We start from the raw sequence: 26,207 nt of genomic DNA on the forward strand, positions 1-26,207 counted from the left end.
CTTGAGTTTAATCTTTTTTAAGGTTGGAGGGATAGCTCAGTGGTTTGAGCATTGGCCTGCTAAACCGAGGGTTGTGAGTTCAATCCTTCAGGGGGCGATTTGGGGATTGGCAGCAGTGGGTTGGACTAGATGACCTACTGAGGTCCCTTCCAACCCTGATATTCTATGATTCTACCCACAGGCATCCTGGGACTACTGAAGCACTTTGCCATGACAGCTGAATGATCTAGTTCAGGGGTGCCCAATACATGGCCCACCACAGCATTTCATAAGGCCCACAACCCACTTCAACACAATATGCTAATGGCTGATTCATTAGTGTTTACATCATTTTAGTTTACACAAGTGTGTAAATGGACCATAGTGGACATAGAAACAACCTCTCAAAATATACACAAAACAAGTGGAATTTAAACCATAAATCAGTACAGGTGACTGTCACTCGTATTAACATATGCAGACTCTGTATGGCCCACACAAGGCTGTGCTTAGGCTTATGTGGCCTTCCTGTGCCATAAGATTGGGCACCACTGAGCTAGTTGAAAGGGGGAGGATAATGTTATGACCAAGAAAATAATACCTGGGGCTCTCCATGCTAGGACTAGGCTAATCCGCTCTCTTGCTCCTGAGCAGAAGCTGATCGCTAAAGGGGTCAAGATAGAAAATCTCCCCCATGCTCAGCAATGCAGTTGGCCAGGTGCATTCTGGGCTGGGGAAAGTGCTGTCCTTGGACGCATCCAGGTTGGGGCAGATCTGGCGGTAGGACACCAGGCCTGGTGGAGCTGTGGTCCAGTCCAGGATGGCTGCCCCACTGCTTCCAGCACGACAGAGGCAAACATAGCTTTAACACATACTCCTCCAAAGGCTGTGAAATCTTCATAAAGCTCCAGTGTTTGGGTCACTTTCGGGCCTGGCAAAGGTTCGGGTTGGCTCTGATCAGGAATAGGCTCACGGTGTTCCCAGAGGCACCCGTGACAGCTACTCCAGCTAGTGACAATCCCTGAGTAAACACTCCCCCCAAAAAACTCCTGTAGTGCTGCATTGCCAGCAAAACTGCTCCACCCCCAGCCCTCCTCCAGCATGGGGGTGCAGATGGAAGCGGGGGCTATGGTCTCTGAGGGGGGAATGTCGGGGGGAGAACAAGAGCAGTGGAAGCATGTGACCGTGAGAAGCAGGCCAAGGAAAAGGAGGGCTAGTGAGGGGGAAATAGAACTCAGGAACAGGTTTGGGTGTTTGGCTAACGAGGAGGGGACGCAGCAGGTGGTAACTGATGGTGGGAGGCAGAGGAAGAAAAGAAGGGCGGCTAGTCCAATAGACAGCGGGGAGGAGTTGATGGAAGTAGCATCAACACTCTGCCCCGGGAGGATACAGGATGGCAATAGGGGGACTATAAGGGAAAATAGAGACAGACAGGAGTTACGGCCGCAGGGAACAGGGGATAGATTGGTAGATTGCGCTGCCCCCAGGCAAAGGCAGGTTTATGTGATTGGGGACTCCTTACTGAGGAGGTTAGACAGGCCTGTGACCAGGGCGGACCCGGAAAACAGAAGGGTGTGCTGTCTGCCGGGCGCTAAAATACGGGATGTGGACCTGCGGTTGAAAAGGATTCTAAAAGGAGCAGGTAAGAACCCCTTGATTGTCCTTCACGTAGGAACAAATGACACGGCTAGGTTCTCGCTAGAGAGAATCAAGGGAGATTATGCCAGGCTGGGGAAGACGCTTAAGGAAGTCGAGGCTCAGATTATCTTCAGTGGGATTCTGCCTGTTCCTAGAGAAGGACAGCAAAGGGCTGACAGGATTGTGAGGATAAATAGCTGGCTAAGGGAGTGGTGCTATAAGGAGGGCTTTGGGATGTATGGCCACTGGGAGGCTTTCGGGGACAGACAGCTGTTCTCGCGGGATGGACTTCACCTGAGTAGGGAAGGAAATAGACTTCTGGGAGGGAGGCTGGCTCATCTCATCAAAAGGGCTTTAAACTAGGAACTTGGGGGAGACGGTTGGGAGATGTCCAGTTGATCTCCACGCCAGATTCCAACACTGAAAAAGAGGGCGAGGAGATAAGCACAGATATAGGTAAGGGTAGGGAATTGGACATAAGAAGGAGGGGGCAGATGGACACTACGGGGTCCGTACCAAAGTGCATAACTAATGGGAGAAAGGATAGACAGCATACGGTAAGATGTTTATACACAAATGCGAGAAGCCTAGGTAACAAAATGGAGGAATTGGAGCTCCTGGTCCAAGAAATGAAACCTGATATCGTAGGAATAACAGAAACATGGTGGAATGGTAGTCATGACTGGAGTGCAGGTATGGAAGGGTATGTGCTGTTTAGGAATGACCGGAAAAAAGGTAAAGGTGGGGGTGTGGCGTTGTATGTCAATAATGAGGTAAACTGTAAAGAAATAATAAGTGATGGAATGGATAAGACGGAGTCTGTCTGGGCAATAATTACACTGGGTAAAAGAACTACTAGAGCCTCCCCTGAGATACTGCTTGGGGTGTGCTATAGACCGCCGGGATCTAGCCTGGATGCGGACAGAGAACTATTTAATGTTTTTAAGGAAGTAAAAACTAATAAGAGCTGTGTGATCATGGGGGACTTTAACTTCCCAGACATAGATTGGGGAACAAATGCTAGCAACAATAATAGGGCTCAGATGTTTCTTGACGTGCTAGCAGATGAATTCCTTCATCAAGTAGTAGCGGAACCGACGAGGGGGGATGCCATTTTAGATTTGGTGCTGGTGAGTAGTGAGGACCTCTTTGAGGGAATGGTTGTAGGGGACAACCTTGGCACGAGTGACCATGAGCTAATTCGGTTTAAACTAAATGGAAGGATTAACAGAAATAAAACTGTGACTAAGGTTTACGATTTCAAAAAGGCCAACTTTAATAAATTAAGGCAACTGCTTAGGGAAGTGGATTGGGCTAACATACTTAGAGAGCTAAAGGCAGATGAGGCCTGGGATTATTTCAAGCTGAAGTTGCACGAGCTGTCCGAGGCCTGTATCCCGAGAAAGGGGAAACGGTCAGTAGGCAGGAGAATTAGACCCAGCTGGATGAGCGGGCGTCTCAAAGGGGCGATTAAGAAAAAACAGAAAGCGTACAAAGAATGGAAGAGAGGAGAGATCGGCAAAGAAACCTACCTTATTGAGGTCAGAGCATGTAGGGATGCGGTGAGAAAGGCCAAAGCCGTGTAGAGTTGGACCTCGCGAGGGGAATTAAATCCAATAGTAAGAGGTTTTATAGCCATATAAATAGGAAGAAAACAAAGAAAGAGGAAGTGGGGCCACTGAAGCTTGCAGATGGAGTGGAGATTAAGGACAATCTAAGCATGGCACAATATCTAAATGAATATTTTGCATCGGTCTTTAACAAGGCTAATGAAGGGCTTAGGAATAGAGGGAGCGGGACAGAGGGGAATAAAGGAGGGGCGATTGACATTAAAGTATCAGAGGTGGAAGCCAAACTTGACCAGCTAAATGGGACTAAATCGGGCGGACCGGATGATCTTCATCCTAGAATATTGAAGGAGCTCGCGCGAGAAATTGCAAGCCCCTTGGCGGTAATTTTTAATAAATCTGTAAACTCGGGGGTGGTACCGATGGACTGGAAAATAGCTAATGTGGTTCCTATTTTCAAGAAGGGGATAAAAAGTGACCCGGGTAACTACAGGCCTGTTAGTTTAACTTCTGTAGTATGCAAGGTCCTGGAAAAAATTTTGAAGGAAAAAGTAGTTAAGGACCTTGGGGTGAATGGCAATTGGGACAAATTACAACATGGGTTTACGAAAGGAAGATCGTGCCAAACCAACTTGATCTCCTTCTTTGAGAAAGTAACAGACCTTCTAGATAAAGGAAATGCGGTGGATCTAATTTACCTAGATTTTAGTAAAGCGTTTGATACTGTGCCGCACGAGGAATTATTGGTTAAATTAGAAAAGATGGGGATCGATATGAAAATTCAGAGGTGGATAAAGAACTGGTTAAAGGGGAGACTGCAGCGGGTAGTACTGAAAGGGGAACTGTCGGGTTGGAGGGAGGTCACCAGTGGGGTTCCTCAAGGTTCGGTTTTGGGTCCGATTTTATTTAATCTATTCGTTACTGACCTCGGAACCGAATGCAGGAGTGGGCTGATAAAGTTTGCGGATGACACAAAGTTGGGAGGTATTGCCAATTCGGAGAAGGATCGGGATATTCTGCAGGGAGACTTGGATGACCTTGTAAATTGGAGTAACAATAATAGGATGAGATTTAATAGTGAGAAGTGTAAGGTGATGCATTTAGGGATGACTAACAAGAATTTTAGTTATAAGTTAGGGACGCATAGGTTGGAAGTGACGGAGGAGGAGAAGGACCTCGGAGTCCTGGTTGATCTCAGGATGACTATGAGTCGGCAATGTGACGTGGCTGTGAAAAAAGCTAATGCGATCTTGGGATGCGTTAGGCGAGGTATTTCTAGTAGGGACAGGGAGGTGCTGCTTCCGTTATACAAGGCGCTGGTGAGACCTCATTTGGAGTACTGTGTGCAGTTCTGGTCTCCTATGTTTAAAAAGGATGAACTCAAACTGGAACGGGTACAGAGAAGGGCCACTAGGATGATCCGAGGAATGGAAAACCTTTCCTATGAAAGGAGACTCGAGGAGCTCGGTTTGTTTAGCCTAACCAAAAGAAGGCTGAGGGGGGATATGATTGCTCTCTTTAAATATATCAAAGGGATTAATACAAAGGAGGGAGAGGAATTATTTCAGCTTAGTAGTAATGTGGACACGAGAACGAATGGATATAAACTGGCCGTGGGGAAGTTTAGGCTTGAAATTAGACGAAGGTTTCTGACCGTCAGAGGGGTGAAATTTTGGAACAGCCTTCCGAGGGAAACGGTGGGGGCGAAGGACCTCTCTGGCTTCAAGATTAGGCTTGATAAGTTTATGGAGGGAATGGTTTGATGGGATAACGTGATTTTAGTCAATTAGGCATTAACGTGCCATCGCGGGTAGAATGAGGGTCCGGCTGTAGAATCTTGCCTGTATGCTCGGGGTTCTGCTGATCGCCATATTTGGGGTCGGGAAGGAATTTTCCTCCAGGGTAGATTGGCAGAGGCCCTGGAGGTTTTTCGCCTTCCTCCGCAGCATAGGGCAGGGGTCGCAGGCTGGAAGATTCTGTTGTGGGTGGGTCAGCTTTTGTGGCCTGCATCATGCGGGAGGTCAGACTAGATGACCATATTGGTCCCTTCTGACCTTAAAGTCTATGAGTCTATGAGTCTATGAGTCTATGGCTCCCCCCCTCAGCAGGTGATGCTCCCTGTAGCAGACCAAGGCAATGAGCGGATTGTCCTGTGGCCTCTGGCTGTACAGCAGCTGCTCGGATGTGATGGGGGCCCCTCTGCCTGTGGTGCACTGGGTGCTCCATGGGTCCCTGGGGCTAGGTGCAGGATGGGTCCCTGGGGCTCTTCACTGGGAGGTGTAGAGGGTGAGTGACACACACTAAGAGACTGAGCTTTGTTTCCTGCCCACAGTGACAGGAATAGGGTCAGGCTCCAAAGGGCTAGTGCCCCATCCTACAGCAGGGCCGGCACCACCCACTCCAGGGGCTGTGGTGCCAATGCTCATGAATTCCTCACCAGTCCCGTGATTTCTGCAGGGCCTGGAGCCACCTGGCCACAAGCCTGAAAACCTTCAGCCCGCTCACAGCTTTCAGCTCTGGCCCGGGGAAATCCCACTCGAATTGGCTGCCTTCCCCACTCCTGGAGAAGAGCAGCCAACCAGACTTTCTGCAAGAAGCAGGCAGAACCCTCCTCCCTCTGCTCCGGAGCCAACACTGTTCTCACAGGATGGGTGTGGGGATAGAGGAGCACAATGAACCCAGCGGCACCCTCTCACCTCCCCCCCTTGTAAGGGACAGGGCTTCTGCCTCCCCGCCCACTGTCCCCACTGTTTCTCCTCACTCCCACCCCTTCCCTGGTCCAACTATGACAATGAATAATCCCTGGACAGGGAAAGTATGTGGGAATAACCCTACAGCCCGGTGGGCCGGGCACTCCCCTCAGTGCTGGGAGAGTCAAGCTCGAGTCCCTGCTCCGAAGACTAGCAGATTATTTATACAAAGGGGAACAGCTTCAAGAGGAGAGATTGCGAGAGAGCCCCACCCTCAGAATAGCCCGTAGCCCCGTACATCAGGCATTTTCCGACTCAGCTTCAACTCTCTCCAAGGGGTGGGGGCACTGTGCCTGGTCTCTCACCTCCCTGGAGAGTACCCTGACCACGGGCAGGTAAGTGCTGCGGGCGTTCCTCGCCCCCTGCGTTTTGGGAAGCTAGTCCTTTGCTTTGCTGAAAGCGCCTGAATCGAAAAGAAAATGTCAAGCTGGGGCGAATCAAAACGTTTCATTTCGCCCCAACTTGATATTTTGTCAACTTATTTGGTTCGACCCAAGATAATTTTTTGTGTGTTTTGGAATTGGCAGCACCCTTAAAAGGCCATTGTTCAGCCAGAACTGCTCACAGTATTTTGGGGCCTGACTTGGAGCACTTGGGCTTGGCCAAGCTACTGAGGTGCGGGGGTCTGACAGGGCTGTGGGTGTCACCTGGCTCTGGCGAGGGGCCGGGGAAGAGAGCTGGCAGTACTGGCCTTTCCCATTCGGAGCTGGGGCTGTCCAGGCTGAGAGAGGAGGTTGCAGCAGCTGCAGGATTCCCACTCAGTGCAACAAAGCAGCTGGGCTCTGCCTCCTTTCCAACCTCTCACAAGCAACTGGAGCTGCCTCCCCTGGGCCTTCAGCTGAGTTCCCCTTGGAGCAGCAGCTGCAGCAAAGGCAGGCGCATGCCGATGCAGCAGCAGCCTGAGTGAGCAGTGGCCGCCAGCTTTGTCCCAGCCCAGCGATTGGACTTTAAAGCAGGCCTCTGGCACCAGCATCTTCAAGGTGAGTAAGTCCTGCACACCCCAGCAGTGTGCTGGGGATGGTGGCCCTGCTCAGGGAGGGCCGTCTTTGGCTTTCACCCCACAGGTAGCATGTGGGTTTCCATAAGACGTCCGTGTGTTTTTGGGGGCAACCTAATGGCCTGTCCCCTTCAGCTCAGCACACGGTGGGCAGGGGGGTTATCAATTTGGAGCCGTTCACATTTTCAAGGTGAGGAAAAGGGCTAAACATAGTCTGGCAGTCTCCTCCCTCAGGCCCCAGGCCGGCTCTATTAACAGGGGACTCCCTGACAACCCCCAGCTCATCTGGGCCTCTGACATTAGCCAAACCAGATTGCCCGTCCATACAATAAGGGGCGCCTGTGGATGAAATCCTGCTAGCCAAGAGGATGGGCATGTGTGCTGGAATTCAAGGAGGAAGGTGGGTCCATGAACGGGATCAAGAAAGAAAGGAAGAACTAGGTCCTCTCGGGATGCTGCAGCCATGTGCACAGGAAGAGCCTTGTCCTGCCACCGAGATCTGAAAGGGGAATCCCGCGCAGTAGTGTTTGTGACGGAGCTGGTTTAGAATCTGATTGCTGTGGGGACTGCGGAGATCTAAGCCAAGGAGCAGGAATGGAGGAGGGGGGCTGGCCGGCCCAATGGTGCAGGCTTCCTTTGTGACCATGAGCTGTACGGTGAATGGGGAGACAGAGACACCGCAGACCGCCATCCACAAAAGCCCAGCAGGCCAGGTGGGGACTAGCCCAAGGGAGATCCCATGACAGGGGTGTGTGCTGAGTCCTGTCCCTCTGACAGACAGAGGCACCGACCTCTGCCAGCCATTCACAGCCACAAAGCCTCTTTGGGGTTAGCTTGGTGCTCAGGGAACTCACCTAGGCTGAGGGAGACTGTTGGTTCAAGTCCCCACTCCTCCAGAGAAGGGATTGAAAGAGGGACCCGCCATCTCTTAGGTGAGTGCTCTCAATACTGGACCAAATGACTCCTTAATCTGGTCCCTGGTGGGGGAGAAGAGAGCAAATCTATACCCTGGTAGTTGGCGCAGTCCCCTGCTCCAATGACTCTTTCATTATTCAGCCACAATGGGTCAGCTTCATCTGGAGAGACCGAGGGGGGCCCACAAGAACACCTCAGAGCCTGGGAGTTAGAGCCCTCATCTGAGAGGTGGCAGAGCCCTTCTCAAATTCCTCTCCTCTTAAGGCAGAGTGGGGACGTGAAAGGGGGGAGGGGTCTCCCATATGGCAGGTGAGTGCCCTAACCACTAGGCTAAAAGTTATACGGGAGAGAGCTCCTCGTCCACCCCCTCCCGCCCCGGCGGATGAACCTGTGTTTGCGGGTCGCTCTGGGGTTTAGGCAGGAAATAAGCATCCAGGGAAGCAGCAGCGTGCAGGTCCAGAGGCAGAAACACAGGCACCAAGGGGACTTGTACTGCAAAACCTGGGCATCGAGCTAGTTTAGGTGTTCAGAGGATCTCAGCAGAGCCTAAACCCGGGACTTAGGCACCTAAACCAGGGGACAGCGAGGCTCAAGACACTAAAGACAATGACAGGTTCAGACTCAGCAATGATGGGAACAGATATATCCCTGGGACAGACAGACCCTTCCCCGGGCGCCCTGGTGCCCCTCATGTGGTGGATGGGAGGATCCACCATTAAACTAGCCCAGGAGTTGCCCGATCTCTGGGGCTTTGCAATGTCTGAGCACTCCTTGGTGTGACTTGCCCCTACGTTTGGCTCTACTTAGTGAACGGGCTTCTTGTGGGTGACGTTCAGCCCCCACCCGTGAGGCGGCACCGGGCAGCAGCGGGCATGGATGGAGCGTGATGTATGCCAGTGCAGTGGGAGTGGTAATTAAACCCAGTGGAGGATTTGGCTGCTGCTGGAGATCTCCTCATTGACTGCCCCTTTACTAGCAGGCATGAAACTCAATGGATGGTGCATTAAACTGCCACTTCGCGGAAAAGACCATTGGACCCAGGAGAAACCCAGGGAGGACCATGCACTGAATTCCATAGTCCTGCCTCCGAACAGGGCCAGAAGCAGAGCCCCACCTGCCCCGGGCTCCCGACCATGTCCCCAGCCCTCCATGGGTCCCCTGAACAATATCACTGCTTCTGTGCAGAGCTGAGAACACAGGCACAGCGGGTATGAATGCGGCGCCTGAGCAAACATGGAAATGCAGCATTTGGAGAGAGCACGGCTTGCTCCTGCGCTCCTTGCTCTGGGAATTTATTAGCACTGGAGCCTGGCCGGTCTCTCCGCCCCTTTGAAGGCTCGGCTGAGATCTGCCTCCTGGCTTCCCCCACTGCACCCGCCTGCTTTGTTTGCTTTATTTTACTCTTGTTACCATTCTGAGATGCTGTCAGGAGAGAGGCCAAACCAGCCAATCTCATGCTGTACGGGGAGAAAGGGAGACGGGAAACAATCTCAGGCCCTGAGCCCCCGTTGCCTGGCCCCGACGACTGGGTGTCATTTAAACTGAGCAATGTGGGCATGAGGCAGCTCCATCCTGATTTGATAGCGTTTTACCAACACTGGGGCAAATGACAACAGTGCCAGGCAATGGGGAAGGGGCCAGCTGATTGTCAGCGCGGGGGGATTGCAGCTCCCAGACATGAGGCCCAGCTCCACCTCCCGGCTCAGCTCTTCTCTTGCCCTCCTTCCACCTCCCCCTGACACGCATTTCCATCTCAACCCTCCGTCCAGCCCCCTGGGACCAGGGCCGGTGCAACCACTAGGCAAACTAGGCGGCTGCCTAGGGAGCCAAGTGGTTGGGGGCGGACAAAAGCGGGCTCCGGGGCAGCGGTGGAGTGGAGGTGAGCTGGGGCAGAGGGGTGCGGGGAGGGCCACCTGCAGCAAGTAAGGGGGGGGCAGCACACAGGGGAACTCCCCGCCCCAGCTCACCTCTGCTCCGCCTCCTCCCCTGAGCTCGCCGCCCCGCTCTGCTTCTCTCCCTCCCAGGCTTGCGGCGCCAAACAGCTGATTGGCGCCACAAGCCTGGGAGGCGGGAGAAGTGGAGCAGCGACAGCATGCTTGGGAAGGGGGCGGAGATGAGCTGGGGTGGGGAGCTGCCGCATGGCTCCCTGGGCCTGGGGGGTTGGGGAGCTGCCCCGGGGGGGGGCACCTCAGGGCAGGGGGGGGGGAGCTGCGGCAGGGGAGGCGCCTCAGGGCAGGGGGGGTGTGGGGAGCTGCCGCAGGGCTTGGGGAGGGGCCGGAACAGAGAGGTGAGCTGGGGTGGGGAGCTGCTGCACGGCTCCCCGGGCCGGGGAGGGGAGCTGCAGCAGGGGAGGCACCTCAGGGCAGGGGGGGGGGAGCTGCCGCGGGGCTTGGGGAGGAGGCGGAGCAGAGGTGAGCTGGAGTGGGGAGCTGCCACATGGCTCCCTGGGCCAGGTGGCGGGGAGCTGCCGCGGGGGGGTGCCTTAGGGCGGATGGGGGGTGGGGAGCTGCCGCGGGGGAGGCGCCGCAGGGCGGAGGGGGGGTGGGGAGCTGCCGCAGCGGGGGGTGCCTCGGGGGGGTGGGGAGCTGCCGGAGGGGGGGCGTCTCAGGGCGGAGGGGGGTGGGGAGCTGCCGCAGGGCTCGGGGTGGGGGGAGGGCGCAAGGTTGAAGTTTCGCCTAGGGCGGGAAACATCCTTGCACCGGCCCTGCCTGGGACACCCCCCATCCCTGGCGCCATTCAGACAGCAAAACCTGCCCTCTGGAATTGGAACTGGAGCGCTAGGGGCTGCTCATGCTTTGCTTTGGCCATGTGATGCGAAACAGCCAATGGGCATGCTACAGACTAAAGCTGAGCCGAGCTGGGGATGTCACCGGGGCTTGTCTACACAGGGAAGCTGCACTGGCTTAACATAATTTGTATTTTACCCCAATTCAGTCCAAGCACTGCAAAACCTGGTGGCGAGGTTCTGGATTCGGTTTAAGAGTGGGTTTAATTTGGGGTTCTTAAAAGCGTTCCTAATCAAGTTTGGATTTCCTGAAGTAAGCGTAATTTAAAGGAAACGAGAGCATGGGCGGCGGGTATAACAGGCCCGGGGAGGCTAAGTCTCCCCTGGTGCAGCTGTTGCTGACTTGCCACAGGACGCCCGGGCCATGGTGACGCTCAGGGGCGGCTCCAGGCACCAGCGCAGCAAGCGCGTGCCTGGGGCGGCAAGCCGCAGGGGGCGGCCTGTCGGTCGCTGTGAGGGCTGCAGGCAGGCAGCTTTCAGCGGCTCGCCTACGGGAGGTCTGCCGGTCCCGCGGCTTCGGCGGCAATTCAGTGGTGGGGACGCCGATGGCGCGGCACTGGCGGACCTCCTGCAGGTGTGCCGCCGAATCTGTGTGACCAGTGGACCACATGCAGGTGCACCGCTGAAAGCCGCCTGACTGCCATGCTTGGGGAGGCAAAAACCATAGAGCTGCCCCTGATGGCACTGCCTGTGCTCTCCCTCTTCGCCTCCATGCTCCGCCCCTTCCCCGAGGCCCCTACCTGGGGAGTCCCTCCTCTCCTCCACTCCACCCCGCGTCTGTACGTCCCCGTTGCCCACCGCCTCCTCCCCTCTGCCCCTGTCCCCTGCAAGGCCACCCGCCGTGTCCCTCCTCACCCACCTCTCCTCGGAAGCCGCCGGGGGCTCAGCTCCGGTCAGTGGCCTGGAGCTTGGGGCTCGGGCTGGCCGGTGGTCCAGGATGGCTCAGGGCAGCTTGGGCAGGTGCTTGGGCTGGTGCTCAGGCTGGACAGTGGCCCAGACTGGAGGACAGGGTGGTGCTCGGGCCATCCCGGACCGGGGGTCAGGGTGGGGCAGTTCTGCCAGGGCTCCTCCCGCCACGGTGAGGATGGAGGGGTTGGTGTTCCAGCAGGCAAGGGGGGATGGAAGGGGCAGGGTAAGGGCGTGGCCTCGAGTGGAAGGGGCGGGGCTGGTGGTTTAGCCTACCAAAAAGGGAGTTTCACCTGCCGCCCATGAATGAGAGTGTCCACAAGGTTAATAAAACTGGTTTAAATTTGCCCCTCTGGTGACCCACCGCAGCTCCCGCAGTCCCACCCCGGAGCCCGCACCTCCAGTTAGAGCCCTCACCACCTCCCACACCCTAAGCCCTTTCCCCAGCCCATTGAACATGAGTGAGGGTGGGGGAGAGCGAGCCACCCAGGGAGGGGTAATGTAGTGAGCGGGGGGCGGGGCCTTGGGGAAGGGGCGGGCCTAGGGAGTTCAATTTTGTGCAATTAGAAAGTTGGCAACCCTAGGAGTCCAGCTTCAGCAAACTCACACGTCACTGCTCTGGGGACAGGCCATACCAACGTTACGCGCTCTTCTGGCCCGTGGTTTATTCCAAGCGTTGTGCTGCGCCCCTTGTCCTAGCTTTCAGGTCCATGATGCCGCTGGGCCTCTCTGATTGAAGGGCCTGATCCTGTGATGCACTGAGCACCCGGTGACCTCACCGGGTGCTCAGGGCACGCCACACCCTACAGGCTCAGGACCTGAAAGGCTGGCTCCAGAAACCGTGTGTCCAAACCAGTAGTACACGTGGCTGCCGGGGGTCACTGTGGGGCAGGCCGAACTGGGGAGCCTATGTGCTGCATATTGTGAGCTCTGCCCCCTTCTCCCCGCTGGCCAGCCCCATGCGACGCTAGTGCCCCGTGAGTCACTGGATCAGCCCAGTGCTGGGATTTCTCCAACAGCAGGCAGCCGAAGCAGGAATCCCCGCTGCCACCCCCCACACTCACATCCTGTTTGGAACGTCCCAGCATTGGGCTAATTCCATGATCTCCTTGCAGGCCGTAAAATCATGAGCTACACAGCCCCACAACTGCACTCACGACCTCCATGCTGCCGCGCCAAGGCAGGGGAGGGCTATGGTGTTGGAGCCGTGGGGGCCCTGTGCCATGGTGGGCCTAGGGCCCCCGATTGAGGACAGATGCTGTGCTGGCTGGGAATGCCGCATGCAGGATCCCAGCTCCGCCTAGGGGCTCAAGGGGAGGTTGGTTATACTTTGGTATTTAAATACACTGTTGTGTCACCCTGCCACCCTTCCCAAGTCTGCCACAAGAACCCAACTGCAGGGCACCCCCAGCCCAGGCCAGGAGCCCCTGACAACAGTGGCTGTGGGGTGAGGAAGTGAGGGGGCTTAGCACAAAGCAGGGTGCTGGTCCTGACTCTGCCACTGATTCCCCATGTGAACTTGAGCAACTCACCTAGCCTCTGTGATGCTGTAAACTGGGGTTAGTCTTTGTGGAGGGCTTTGAGATCCTCGGATGAGAGGCATTAAGGACGGGCCAGCTGTTGTTATACATCAGCATCACCAATACACAGCTAAAGCACCTCCTGCCCCTTCTCCTCCCCTGTCCTCAGACACCCCGGGCCTTCCTGGCTAGCTCCCCCCCACCCCCGCTCTAGTCCCATCCCTGTCCCACTTGTCGCATCCCAAACCCACCATCCGCCCCTTGGCCCTCCCAGGCGAGGTGAGACCCAGGTGCAGAAAGGAGACTACTGCAAGGAGTGACAGAAACTGAGCACAGTCACTCCAAGCCCCAGCAAGCAAAGCAGGGCCCTGAACCCAAACCCGTGAGCTGGGGTCGGAGGGTTATAGCAGCATTTGGTGTCTACGGATTGGATAATGGGGTCATGATCCTTAACTTCAATTTGCTTACCCAGAATTGAAACAACTTTGGAACAGGTATCTGGGTGCCTCTCCCCCACCACCACACACATTTTGCCCCCTTTTTCAGCATTCTCACACTATAGATCGTTCTCCCAAAGCTTCTCTGAGCCCGCTCCACTGCAGGCCATAGCCAGATCTTAAATTCTCTCCAAATACTTCCTGGAGCCCCAGGGCTTGGGGCTTCAGCCCCACAGGAGGTGCCAGGCTTGGGGCTTCTGCCTCGGGGGTGTGTGCCAGGGCTCGGGGCTGGATTGGAGTGACCTCGACGTTCAGGGGAGTTCAGACGCGGGATTCAGGTTTGGCCCAGGTCAGAGACACAAGCCACTCATGAGGCTTGGGTGTGGATCTGGGAGCGGCCTTCACAGGTTGGAGTGTGTTTTGAACTTGGGTGTTGTTGGTGCATCAGTGCAGACATTTTTGCTCTACTATGGCAAATATTTGGCTGTGAAACCCCCCTGCTCCATGCCTAACAATGGAATCATAAATTTTAAGGGCAGAAGGGACCACCATGTCATCAAGCCTGATCTCCTGCACAATTCATTCCATAATTTTCTGTCCTATCCGTTTCCATTTCATCCTCCTCCATAGCTCTTCATCTGTGAATTTTTTCTGGCCCTCTGATGTTGAAGATTTGTCTAAGGGAGCTGCTTTTAAAAACTTGAAGTTTAGTTAGTAAGAATTTAATAAGTCTCCAAGTTTCAGCGCCATATGGTAAGACAGATTTTACAGTGGTGTTAAATATTCAAAGTTTACTTCAGAGGGCAAGGTTTCTGTTACTCCGGCTCCGCTTTAGGGTTGCAAAGGCTTTCGCTAGTCTGCCTTTCATGTCTTTGTCTGTTCCACCTGCTTTGTTTACGGTGCTGCCAAGATATGTCAAGTGTCAGACCTCTTCTCTGTCAATCCCAGAAAAATGTTACTGGTAGTTCTCGTGTGTTGATTCTTTTGCTTTTAATTTTTTCAGCTGGCATTGGCCTGTAATCCCCAGGGCAAGAGGCAATGGGGCAGACCAAAGACGATGGAAAACACGTAACAGAAGCAGAACTGACAGCTATCAAAATGACGTGGGAAGAAGCTAAGACTGCAGCAAGAGACTGCCAAAAATGGAAGGCAGGGGTGAAGGCCCTATGACCCGCATGGAATAAAGAGGCAAAGGTCAAGTCATTACGTGTCACCTGCCTGTTACAAATCAGGCTTAGGGGCACTGATACAAATGACTTCACATTCTCCCTGAGGAAGTTACAGATCACAGAGGAAACCTAGCCACTTTATAGGGAAAACCAATCCATTTTCTAATGATGCCCCCCACAGCTCTGGAATAACCTGGGATACAAAGAGACAGGTCTGGTTTTAATACAAAAGAAACCATAGAATCATAGAATCATAGAATATCAGGGTTGGAAGGGACCTCAGGAGGTCATCTAGTCCAACCCCCTGCTCAAAGCAGGACCAATCCCCAACTAAATCATCCCAGCCAGGGCTTTGTCAAGCCGGGCCTTAAAAACCTCCAAGGAAGGAGATTCCACCACCTCCCTAGGGAACCCATTCCAGTGCTTCACCACCCTCCTAATGAAATAGTGTTTCCTAATATCCAACCTAGACCTCCCCCACTGCAACTTGAGACCATTGCTCCTTGTTCTGTCATCTGCCACTACTGAGAACAGCCGAGGTCCATCCTCTTTGGAACCCCCCTTCAGGTAGTTGAAAGCAGCTATCAAATCCCCCCTCCTTCTTCTCTTCTGGAGACTAAACAATCCCAGTTCCCTCAGCCTTTCCTCATAAGTCCTGTGCTCCAGACCCCTAATCATTTTTGTTGCCCTCCGCTGGACTCTTTCCAATTTTTCCACATCCTTCTTGTAGTGTGGGGCCCAAAACTGGACACACTACTCCAGATGAGGCCTCACCAATGTCGAATAAAGGGGAACGATCACGTTCCTCGATCTGCTGGCAATGCCCCTACTTATACAGCCCAAAATGCCGTTAGCCTTCTTGGCAACAAGAGCACATTGTTGACGGATTTCTATCCAAGGTACTTTATGAGCCCATCACCATGGTATCTGAGCAACTCACTGACAACAATGTATTTATCTTCATAACACGAGGGTGCATTATCCCCATTATACAGATGGGAAAGCGAGCTGCAGGGCTAATGAAGTGAATTCCACCAGACCCCCGGGGCAGGCCACCCAGATCTCCTTGATACCCAGCCATTGCTTGACCACAAGGCCATGTTTATTGCCTAGCAGCAGCCTGTCTGGGGCTATGTTTCCTGGTTGAGAAGCCCAAATGTGAACACAGCATTGCTCTGGAAACACTTCCTGACTATTAGCGGGCAGATTCAGTAATTTGTACAGGCCTAAAGAAAAATGCCCCATGTGACTCCTGTGAGCGCTCAGGATTGCTTAGTCACCAGTCCTCCACCAAAGAGTTTGGGACATTTGGCTTGGAGGGGGCTGGGTTAATATTTCCAGCTATTCTGAGCATCTTGAAATATGCATGAGATGTTGGGGGAAGCTGTGGGACAGGTGGGAAGGGAAGCTGGAGCATTAGCACAGTATGTTTCATGCAAGGAAATCCTTTGTTGGTGCCAATTAAAGATTGCATAATGGTGCAATGCATGTCTCATTTATTGCCTTCACATTAAATATTGGACCCTACATCCCAGGCCTGAAGTTAAATGAGAAGATCTGACCCCCTTTTTATTTTCCAAGCTTTTCAGTTAACCAGCATGCTTCACCTCTTGCGGATGACGACAGCTTAGGAAAAAGAAATCTTTATTTTATATTTTTTTGTATACTTGTACACAAGTAAAATAAAATGCATATCTATATATACTGCAATCTTAGTGAAGGAAAAGGCAGCATTCTTTAACAAATGCTGCCCATAAACATGGCATGACGGAAATGAACACGGTAAAACTGCAATATTCATAAACATAGGAGTAAAGTAGCATCAAATGCATCACCTCCGCAAATGGGAACTTGCACCATCGTTCAGTATGAGTTCAAGTTACAAACAAATTTTAAACATTCTTTCAGGAGCATTTTCTTACATATTCTTTTGGTGTGTGTGTGTGTGTGTGTGTGTGTGTAAATTCTATTTCTTTACCATCTGCTGTAGCAACAGCTGCTATGTGAGTAAGTGCAGTTCCAAAGACCAAAGGTATAACTCACAGGTTTCAGGACAAATAAATTATGTACATCTTGGTTTTGTCTTTTTTTTTTTATAAAGGCATCCAGTTAACTTTTGTGTAACAAAGCTTTCTTGGGGTGTATAGCAGTTTGCTTCACTCTTGCAACATTTATGGAGGTCAGCAAAATTCTGGTGTTAACATGTCATTGGCCAAGGGAAAGAGTTGCTTTTAGCAGAACAACAGTAAGCTCCACACCAAGAGGGGAAGCAAAAGATTTAGGCTTGGCTGTAATGTGGAGCTGTTTCCTTGTTGGGTGAGGCGGCACTGGGCCTTCGACTTGTTTTTTTTCGAGCACCCCTGCCTCTTTTTGGTTGGGACTGTGGAGGGTTGAATGGGAGCTAGGAATTCTGGTTTCAACTTGGTCAATGGAGGGTCTACAACGCTGGGGAAGGTCCCAAAAGGGGAGTCGTTTATCTGCTTGTTGCTCCCGTTTTTGGAAGGGTCTGTTTCGATGTACTTGGTCTTGGACATGTTCTCCTTGTCTTTGAAAGGGTTGTTGGGGGACGGACGGCTGCTGTGTGAAGATGGACTTGCTTTGCCCTTGGCTTCATAAATAAAGGATTTATCCGTTTCCGGTTGGCAGCACTTCTGGGTGCCGTCCCGGGAATTTAGAGGGGAGTCGGTGGTTGGCAGTTTGCCAGATCTGGTCTTAGTACTAAAAACACTTGTTCTTATCTGATTGAAAGAGTCGATACATCCTTCCAAGTCGCTGCTCTGCAGTCTTTTGAGGTCTCTCCCTGCCAAGTTAGTGGGCAGATGGCACTCCAGCTCCGATGAAGATCCTTTAAACTGTTTAAACCAATTCCAGAGGGACTGAGCCTGACAATCACAGATCCACTGGTTGCTATTTAAACGAAGGTATTGGAGGGACACCAAGGGAGCCATCGTTTCTCCAGTGAGCACCGTCAAGTTGTTATTGAACAGATACAAGGTCATCACTTTCCCCAGGTCATGAAAAGACCTGCGGTGAACCAGGCTGACTCTGTTCTGGTGCAACAGGAGCCGATCCAGGTTGATCAGCCCACGAAAGACATTCTCTGACAAGCTCTTAATTTTATTACCATGCAAAAACAGGTAGGTGAGATTTGCAAGATCTAGGAAAGTGTCATCCAGCAGGTTCTGCAGGTTATTATCCTGAAGGTAGAGATGCTGCAAGGAGAACAACCCTCGGAAAAGCCCTGTGGAGAGCTCCAGGAGCCCACAGCGATCCAGGTGTAAGGCGTGAAGGTGAATGAGACCCCGGAAAGTGGTGGGATTGATGGACTTCAAGTTCACATTGTCACTGAGGTCTAACTCCTCCAGTTTGTCAAGCCCATAAAATGCCCCGGACTCGATGAGGCTGATGTTGTTGGAATGGATCCAAAGGATCGTCATGTTGCGGCAGGAACTGAAGCTGGTGGACCTCACCAGGGTTATCTTGTTGTTGTGCAGGAAGATGCGCTGGGTCTGTATGGGGATCTCAGTGGGGATTACTGTCAGTCCCTGCTGCTGACAGCTTATTGTGATCTTGGGTTCACTGTAGCATACACACGCCCCGGGGCAAGATTCCACTTCCGACTGGATGTTCAAGCAAAGCACCAAAATCAGCAGTTTGCTTCCTAAAGGACAACAAAAATAGAAAGTAAATTAGAGTCAGTTACAGGAGAGCATTTTTCTCTGCAACTCATGTATTAGGCTGAAATTCACCTTTGCAAGTGCATTGCATTAACCACACGGTATCCACAAACAGCATGGGCCAGGGGAGCCAAACAATTACAATAAAGAATTAAAACTCTTCTGCCACTCAACACAATAGTTAAAATCAATGTACGCTTGGAGAGAGTCTGAATGCTGTATCAGTCTGTCACACTTGGGAAGCCTCAGAGCTAGGCCACAAGTGGAAATTAGTATCCTTATCATTTATGCGTAGTGGGTATTGCATTGTGTGTTGTGACAATCAGGAAGTGGAGGGAGGCTCTGGATAAATGTCCTAACACACAGACAGTCCCTACCCCAAAATAGTAAATAGCCTTATTCCCTGGAGGCATTTCTTTCCATTGCAGAATCACCGCACCGTTTAGCACTATTCAACACTAGGACCAGGTCTACGCTACAGCCCTATATCGGTATAAATACGTCGCTCAAGGGGGTGACAAATCCACTCCCCTGAGTGACGTAGTTATGCTAACCTAACTCCCGGGAAGATAGTGCTATATTGGTGGGACAGCACTATGTTGGCTGCACCGCTGTACATGAAGACAAGCCCTCTGCTCAGGAATCAGGGGGTAGCCGTGTTAGTCTGTATCCACAAAAACAACAAGGAGTCTGGTGGCACCTTAAAGACTAACAGATTTATTTGGGCATAAGCTTTCGTGGATAAAAAACCCACTTCTTCAGATGCATGGAGTGAAAGTTACAGATGCAGACATTATATACTGACACATGGAGAGAAGGGAGTTACCTCACAAGTGGAGAACCAGTGTTGACAGGGCCAATTCAATCAGGGTGGATGTAGTCCACTCCCAATAATTGATGAGGAGGTGTCAATTCCAGGAGAGGCAAAGCTGCTTCTGTAATGAGCCAGCCACTCCCAGTCCCTATTCAAGCCCAAATTATGTCTCATGATATAATGCCTGTATCTGTAACTTTCACTCCATGCATCTGAAGAAGTGGGTTTTTTACCCACGAAAGCTTATGCCCAAATAAATCTGTTCCTCTGCTCAGGAGTGGCCCAGGGCGGGGATGGCAGACGGTGCACTGGCCAGGCACGGGTTGCATTGTGCCAGGTGGTGCTGGTGCTATCCTTTTAGTTCCTCTTAGTCTGGCACACCACAACCCATGCTGCGCCCTCTGCCATCCCAGCCACCCACAAGCAGGTACGTGAATGTACAGAAATGTGAACTAGCATCTCTTCTTGTGCCTTTCCATCAGCTCTCTCTGCACTAACCCCTTTGTCCGGCAGGAAATGATTGCATCCGACTCTCAGAAGAACTGACAAGCCAAGCATATTTATAGAGAGGCACTAGGGCATTGGGCTTCATTTCTGCCTCTTCTAATGCTGATCATTTTGCCAGCCAAGTGCTATGTGATCTCATACCTTGGCCTTCCCTTTTCTCCTAGGAAATCCATGCAGTCCCTCCGAAAGAGCAGCTGGGCATGGCTTATGCTTGCCAGAGGGTGACGCTGTGCTGGAGGGAGGTTGTGCCCAGCCGGATTCAAGGACCCCTGAGAGTTTGCATCGCAGGAGAATCTTTCATTTGTGCTTTGTGTGCGCAATGAGTGTGAAATGGCAACACATTTGCCTGCTGAATCTCAGCCCCACTCCTTCCCAGAGCCCAGCCCCACAAGACAAGGTGCTGAGGCCCAGACCCTCCAATGGGAGTTCATGCCGAAATACCTTTGAGGAGCTGGGCTTGTGTGCTTTCAACTCCCCACTGAAGCTGGTGAGAGCTGAGAGCAGTCGGCCCTCACAGGGCCCAGCCCCAAATACGCATTAGCAAAAAACTCACAATGCAAGGTAGGTGACTTTTGAGGTGCATGCATGGCCAGATTAACCTTTTGTGGGCCCCGGCACTCAGACTGTGGCCCTTCCCCTGCCCCCCCACCCAAGGCCCGTCCCCTGCTTGGCCTCTCCTCCCTCCCCTCCCCCCGGTCGAGACCCTGCCCTGCCGCTTGCACAGAGGGAGGGAAGGAGTGGAGAGGAGCGAGCAGGGGGTGGGCAGGGCTTCAGGGGGAAGGGGCCGAGTGGGGGCAGAGCCTCAGGGCAGAGTGCAAGTGGAGTGGGGGGGGCAGTGCCACGGTCTGGGCACCAGGGCCACTTCTGAGTGTGGGGCTGGCACCACAGCGCCATTGGCGCCGTCGTAAACCCGGTACTGGGTACATGCCTGGTTGTGAAATGAGACACGCTTCAGGCGACAGGTCTGGTGTGTTCTCCTCTCTCCGTAACCCAGAAACCCACAGGGAGACATTGACATGCGCCACAGCTCGCAGCAAGAGATGCATCTTACCCTGGGCCCATTGCCCCAGCGAGAACTACAGGCTGAGACTAGCCTGAGGAACCTGGGAAGGCATTTTTAACAGGGTTCTGCTAGCAATTAGCAGCCATGTAATTAGGTTGTTCCCTCTAACTAATCTGCTGAACCATGATCTGAAAGCAGCAGCGGCAGCACATGCCCGTTTGCGAAATGCCCCAGGCCGTTTGGAACACATGATCGTCAAACACATGTGTCTCCATTCCAGCTCATCACAGCATCTGGAGCGAAGGAGACACGCTCCTATCATGAGCCGGGAAAGTCCTCGCCAAGGGACAAAGAGCACCTTTCAGTCTTTGTTTCTATGGCAGGTTTGGTCTTTGTTAAGAAACTGGAAATGTTGGTCATGCATTTTAATGCCTCTTTACACCTACATTAAAAGTAGCAGCTTGAGAGTTGAGATCAGAGAGTCAGACGTAGGGTGACCAGACAGCAAATGTGAAAAAATCAGGATAGGGGGTGGGGGGTAATAGGAGCCAATATAAGAAAAAGACCCCAAAATCGGGACTGTCCCTATAAAATCAGGACATCTGGTCACCCTAAGTCAGGCAGACCAAGACACTGACACGGAACCAGACAAATTAGCGGGACACAGAGAGAGTCCTGTCAGTTCCAGCCAACGTAGGTGCAATGGAATCAAAACACCGCTCTCGAATGGCTGACTGCATTTCACAGGCAAGCCTGAAAGCCGATACTGTATCTAATGCAATCTCCTCATCTCTGAGTCTAAGTAGCAACTTCAAACTCAGATGATAAGAGCATAAATCATATGGAAATTCTACCAAACTGTTTACTGACGCAACGACAAAGGTATCAAAGCGGCTGAGGGGGAAGAGGCTCTTTCACGTGATAAAAGACTGGAAACCTAGACGAGTGCTTCACTCCTGTCATAAAAATTCACTCGGCAGAGCTAATAAATCGGTTGCTGATCCAATAGTCCCAGATAGACATGAGATTCCTGTACATCATATTTCACTTGGGAGAAGAAACCTCCCCAGCATGTTGGGATAATACTAGCCTGATATTATTATGTGCTGTGCCTCCCTGGAAAGCGGCGTGTTGGGCTCAGTATTATGACACATTCTGGCTGGCTTGTCATGTTTTGACACATCACAACCCGTTGTATGGAGTAAAGTAACACAAGGCAACTGAAGTCTCCTGCTGGGGAGATGTCACACCGGGAGGAGCCTCTTGGGAAATTAAAACAATCCCGGCATCTCGCTGGCCAGCACGATTCCTCTCCCGCTAAGACAGAAAACCGGCAGGAAAGGAAATATGTCTTTCTGGAGGTTTCTTCAGCAGCGTGATTCATAGCACCAGGGGGTCAGGGATGGCGCTAGAGGGGTGGAATTCAGTCTGCACCACAGCAGCATCCGCTCCATTGTAACACAGCATCCAGGCTACACGTCGTGCCTGGCAAATCAGGGCTGCTTCCAGCTCTTCCTCCCCTGCATTTACAATAGTGCAGGGCCTAAAACCGACCTGGGAGCAAATCGAACTCGTCCCTGGATGCACCACACGTGCCCTGCCAATATGCGAGGGGGGCACAACAGAACCAATGCAGAAGACAGAAATCGGTGTGACGGCACACCCATCTCCAGCCCCAGACAGGGGCCGGCAACGCTTGTGTATATACCGCTCCTCCCACGCACAAGAGACCGGGATCGCATGTCACTATACCCCCCATCCTCCTCCTCAGAGCTATATCGCCTGCTTTCAGTCCTGTCCATTCGGGTGTTTTGTACCATTGTGCACAGTGAGGGCCCCGCAGGTCCCTGGTGGTGGCCACAGCTGCTGGCTGTAGGCCCAGGCCTAGCCCCAGTCTCTTGGCCTACAGAGCCAGAGGTGTGGCAGTGTTTCTTCCCAGCCCACAGGAGCAGAAGGAAGGGGACAGGCCTTGCTCCTGCTGCTGGGAGCCTGTCAGTGGCTTTGAGTCCTGCTGCTAGAGAAGCAGCGGAGGGGAAGCAATTCCAGGCAGCACAAGCCTCTCTGCTGCTCTGGCTTTTAATTAGTGAGCTCGGTGCTAGCGAGTGGCTCCTTTCACCCCAGACAGCTCCTGTCAATGGTCTCCTCAGCCTTTTCTCGCTTCCAGTTTGTTTCCCTTTGTTGGGCTGGGCCCTGCGCTCACAGGGCTCGCAGCGCCGGTCACCAGGAGCCTGGCCAACTTCCCCAGCCATCACAGCGGGACCCAGGATAGGCTGCTGGGGTCCACGCCAGCGCTGCAGCCCCCAGCGATGGAAGAGTTCGGCGTAGGGCTGCCAAGTTTGGTTGGCCGTATTACTGGAGGCTTCGTCCCATGACATCATCTTTAATTAAAGATTCAGCTTTAATTCCTGGAGACTCCAGGACAGTCCTGGAGGGCTGGCAACCCTACTTCAGTGGGGCAGGGGCACTCGCTCTCCTCCCAGCCCCCCCAACTCTGAGGGCACAGCAGCGATTTCACTGCACTTGCCATGGCAGCAGGTGGGGGGGGGGGCATGCAGAGACAAGGGCGCATCTTAGGGGAGCTCCTGGTCTGGCTGGGGCGGATCGTCCCTGGGACCTGGGCTAGGGGTGGCATTTCCTCTGGACAAAACAGCCCCCTCCCAGTGTCCCAGCCTTTGGATGGGGCTTTGACTGGGAGCTGGAACATGGAGCTGGGTTCTATTTAAAAGACACATGTGTGTGCATGTTTGTGACTGTGTGTGCACAGTAGTTGTGTGGGGATTTGTGTGTGATTGTGGGTGGATGAGTTGTGTTGTGGGTGGAGGAGTTGTGTTGGCGAGGGGACGTGTGTAGGAAGCAGGTGGGTGTTTGTGTCTGCATCTGCCAGCTTTTGTGATCTGATCATGGGCCTCGCAATAACAATGCAGCTGTGTTCAAGTGGGTAGGCTAGTGTGTTTCCAGGTGTGTGTAATGCGGGGTGTGTTTCTGAGTGTACGTGTGCATGATAGTGTGTAAGAGGCATGTGTGTATCTCTGTGTGTAGGATAGAGTGTGTGTGCGCATTTGTCAGTGTGCATGTGTGTGTAGTAGGTGGGGGTGTTTGTGAGTGTGTGTTGGATAGTGTGTTAGCAAGTTTGCTATGTTTATTAGTAGTGTTTGTACTGAGGGAGCCCCGAGGGGCCCAGTCATGACCCAGGCCCCCACTGTGCTAGGTGCTGTACAAACAGAACAGAAAGACGGTCCCTGCTCCAAAGAGCTTACAGTCTAAGACAGGGGTGGGCAAACTATGGCCCGCAGGCCACATCCGGCCAGTGGGACCGTCCTGGCCGGCCCCCGAGCTCCTGGCCTGGGAGGCTCGCCCCCAGCCCCTCCCCCGCTGTTCCCCCTCACCCGCAGCCTCAGCTCGCTCACTCCGCCGCCGGCGCAATGCTCTGGGCGGCGGGGCTGCGAGCTCCTGGGGCAGCGCAGCTGCAGAGCCCGTCCTGACCCAGTGCTCTGAGCTGCGTGGTGGCGGCAGCAGCAGCGTGGCCCGGCTCCAGCCACCGGTGCTCCAGGTAGCGCGGTAAGGAGGCAGGGAGCAGGGGGGGTTGGATAGAGGGCAGGGGAGTTCGGGGTGTTGGTCAGGGGGCAGGGATGTGGATGGTGGTCGGGGGGGAAAATGGGGTTGAATGGGGGCAGGGATCCCAGGGGGCAGTCAGGAAGGAGGGGGGGTTGGATGGGGCAGCAGGGGGCAGTCAGGGGCAGGGGTTCCGGGGACAGCCAGGGGACAGGAAGCGGGTGTGTGTGGATGGGGCAGGGGTCCCGGGGGGGGGGGGGGATGTCAGGGAACAGGGGGGGTTGGATGGGGCAGGAGTCCCGGGGGGGGGGGCAGATAGGAGGTGGGGGCCGGACCATGACCCCCTCCCCTAACCGGCCCTCCATACAATTTACGAAACCCGATGCGGCCCTCAGGCCAAAAAGTTTGCCCGCCCCTGGTCTAAGACAAGCGGTGGATACAGACAGACAGGGGAACACAAGGAAACAATGGGTCAGGATTGCTCAGCATGATGGGCAGTGGTCTCTGCAAACCAGGGGCCGAACCTTAGACAAGTCTGTTGTAAACATCACAGCAAAAGCAAGTGTTGAGGAGGGTTGGGAAGGGGGACAGTGAGGTAGCTTTGGGGATCTTTGCGGGGAGCTCCTCCCAAACGTGAGCGGCCGCCGGGGAGAAAGCATGAAGATGCTTGTTTGAAAATGCAGCAAGTGGGTGATGGAGGCGAACATCACTGACTGTTCGGAGGTGGGAGTCAACATCTGGACAGCGAATGATAGATGATGGGGAGGTGGGGATAGGCTGTGAAGGGCAATCAAAGTGGAGATCGGCAGCATATATTTGATGGGACAGAGAGGAGGGAGCTGACACAGCCAAAGCGATGCACTAGGAGACCGCAGCAGCGTCCTGAATGGGCGTGAGTCAGGCAAGACGGCATTGGTCGAGAACAGAGTGAAGGACGGTGCAATAATGGAGGCGCGAGATGACGAGCGTTTGGATGGGAATTTTAGTGGTGGGGATGGATAGGATCTCACAGCTGTTCTGCAGCAAGAACAGGCAAGATTTAGACATATCCTGGATGGGAGGCGCTAGAGAGAGGTCGGTGTCGAAGACGACACCCAGGTTACCAGCCTGAGTAACAGGCAGGATGGTGGCACTTCTGAAGAGGGTGAGAAAGGAGGGAGTGGGGAGGATTTAGTTGGTGTTGGTCCTGCTTTGAGCAGGGGGTTGGACTGGATGACCTCCTGAGGTCCCTTCTGTGATTCTATGATTTGGGGGTATTTTAAGAGCTGTTTCAGACAGAGTGTGTGTGAATGTGTGTTTGTCCATGTGCCTGCTTGCATGTTTCTGTTTGTATATATGTATGGGCCTCCTCCATCTCTCTTTCCTCTTCAACTCCCTGTCCCTCCCTCCATCTTCCTCTCCTCCTTCTTTTTCTCTCATCCTCCCCCTTCCTCCCCCATGTGCTTTCTAGTTTCCCTACCTTGGGAGCTGACAGTTAACAGGGACCCAGCCTGTGGGAACAACAGCCTTGTCTTTGTGGCCTGGGCAGCTCTTTGTATTTTGTCCATCACCATTCACACCCTGCTGCCTCTGATTACCCGGAGCACAAAGCAGAGAAGAAAGCATTGGCACTTCAAAGCTCAGATCTGTGGGAATGCATCGCAAATACAACAGAGATGTCACACATACCAGCCAGGACAGTGGCCTGCAACTTCTCAACCCTGTGAACAGGGTTAATTGAGTCCGAATAAAGGGACCCAATCCTGGGAGGGGCTGAGCATCTGCAACTGTTGGGGGCCCCAACGGGAGTGGCTGGTGCTCAGGATCCCTTCGGATCGAGCCCCTTGGGCGATGTTAGTTGCCGAGGGAACCAGTGCTGGGGGGATTTTACTTCTGCGAGTTAAAAGAGGCCTGGTGTCATCTCCTGCCATAGGGTTGCCAACTTTGTAATATTTAAAAACCGGACACTCCAGCAGGAGTGCCAGAACCTCCCCCGAAGACCCACCCCTTC

At 53.3% G+C, this 26,207-nt stretch overlaps 1 protein-coding gene across 1 annotated transcript in view; it reads right to left on the bottom strand.

The window, feature by feature from the left end:
* Positions 1 to 16,895: 16,895 nt before the first annotated feature.
* The window catches only part of RTN4R (reticulon 4 receptor), a 54,281-nt gene continuing 44,969 nt past the window's right edge, over positions 16,896 to 26,207 (bottom strand). Inside the window, exon 2 of the mRNA XM_065417958.1 lies at positions 16,896 to 18,325. Within this exon, the coding sequence (XP_065274030.1) occupies positions 16,896 to 18,325 (1,430 nt within the window). The remainder of the gene's footprint in view (positions 18,326 to 26,207) is intronic.

The sequence above is a fragment of the Emys orbicularis genome, chromosome 16 (assembly GCF_028017835.1).
Source record: "Emys orbicularis isolate rEmyOrb1 chromosome 16, rEmyOrb1.hap1, whole genome shotgun sequence".
In the NCBI taxonomy this organism is placed as follows: Eukaryota; Metazoa; Chordata; order Testudines; family Emydidae; genus Emys; species Emys orbicularis.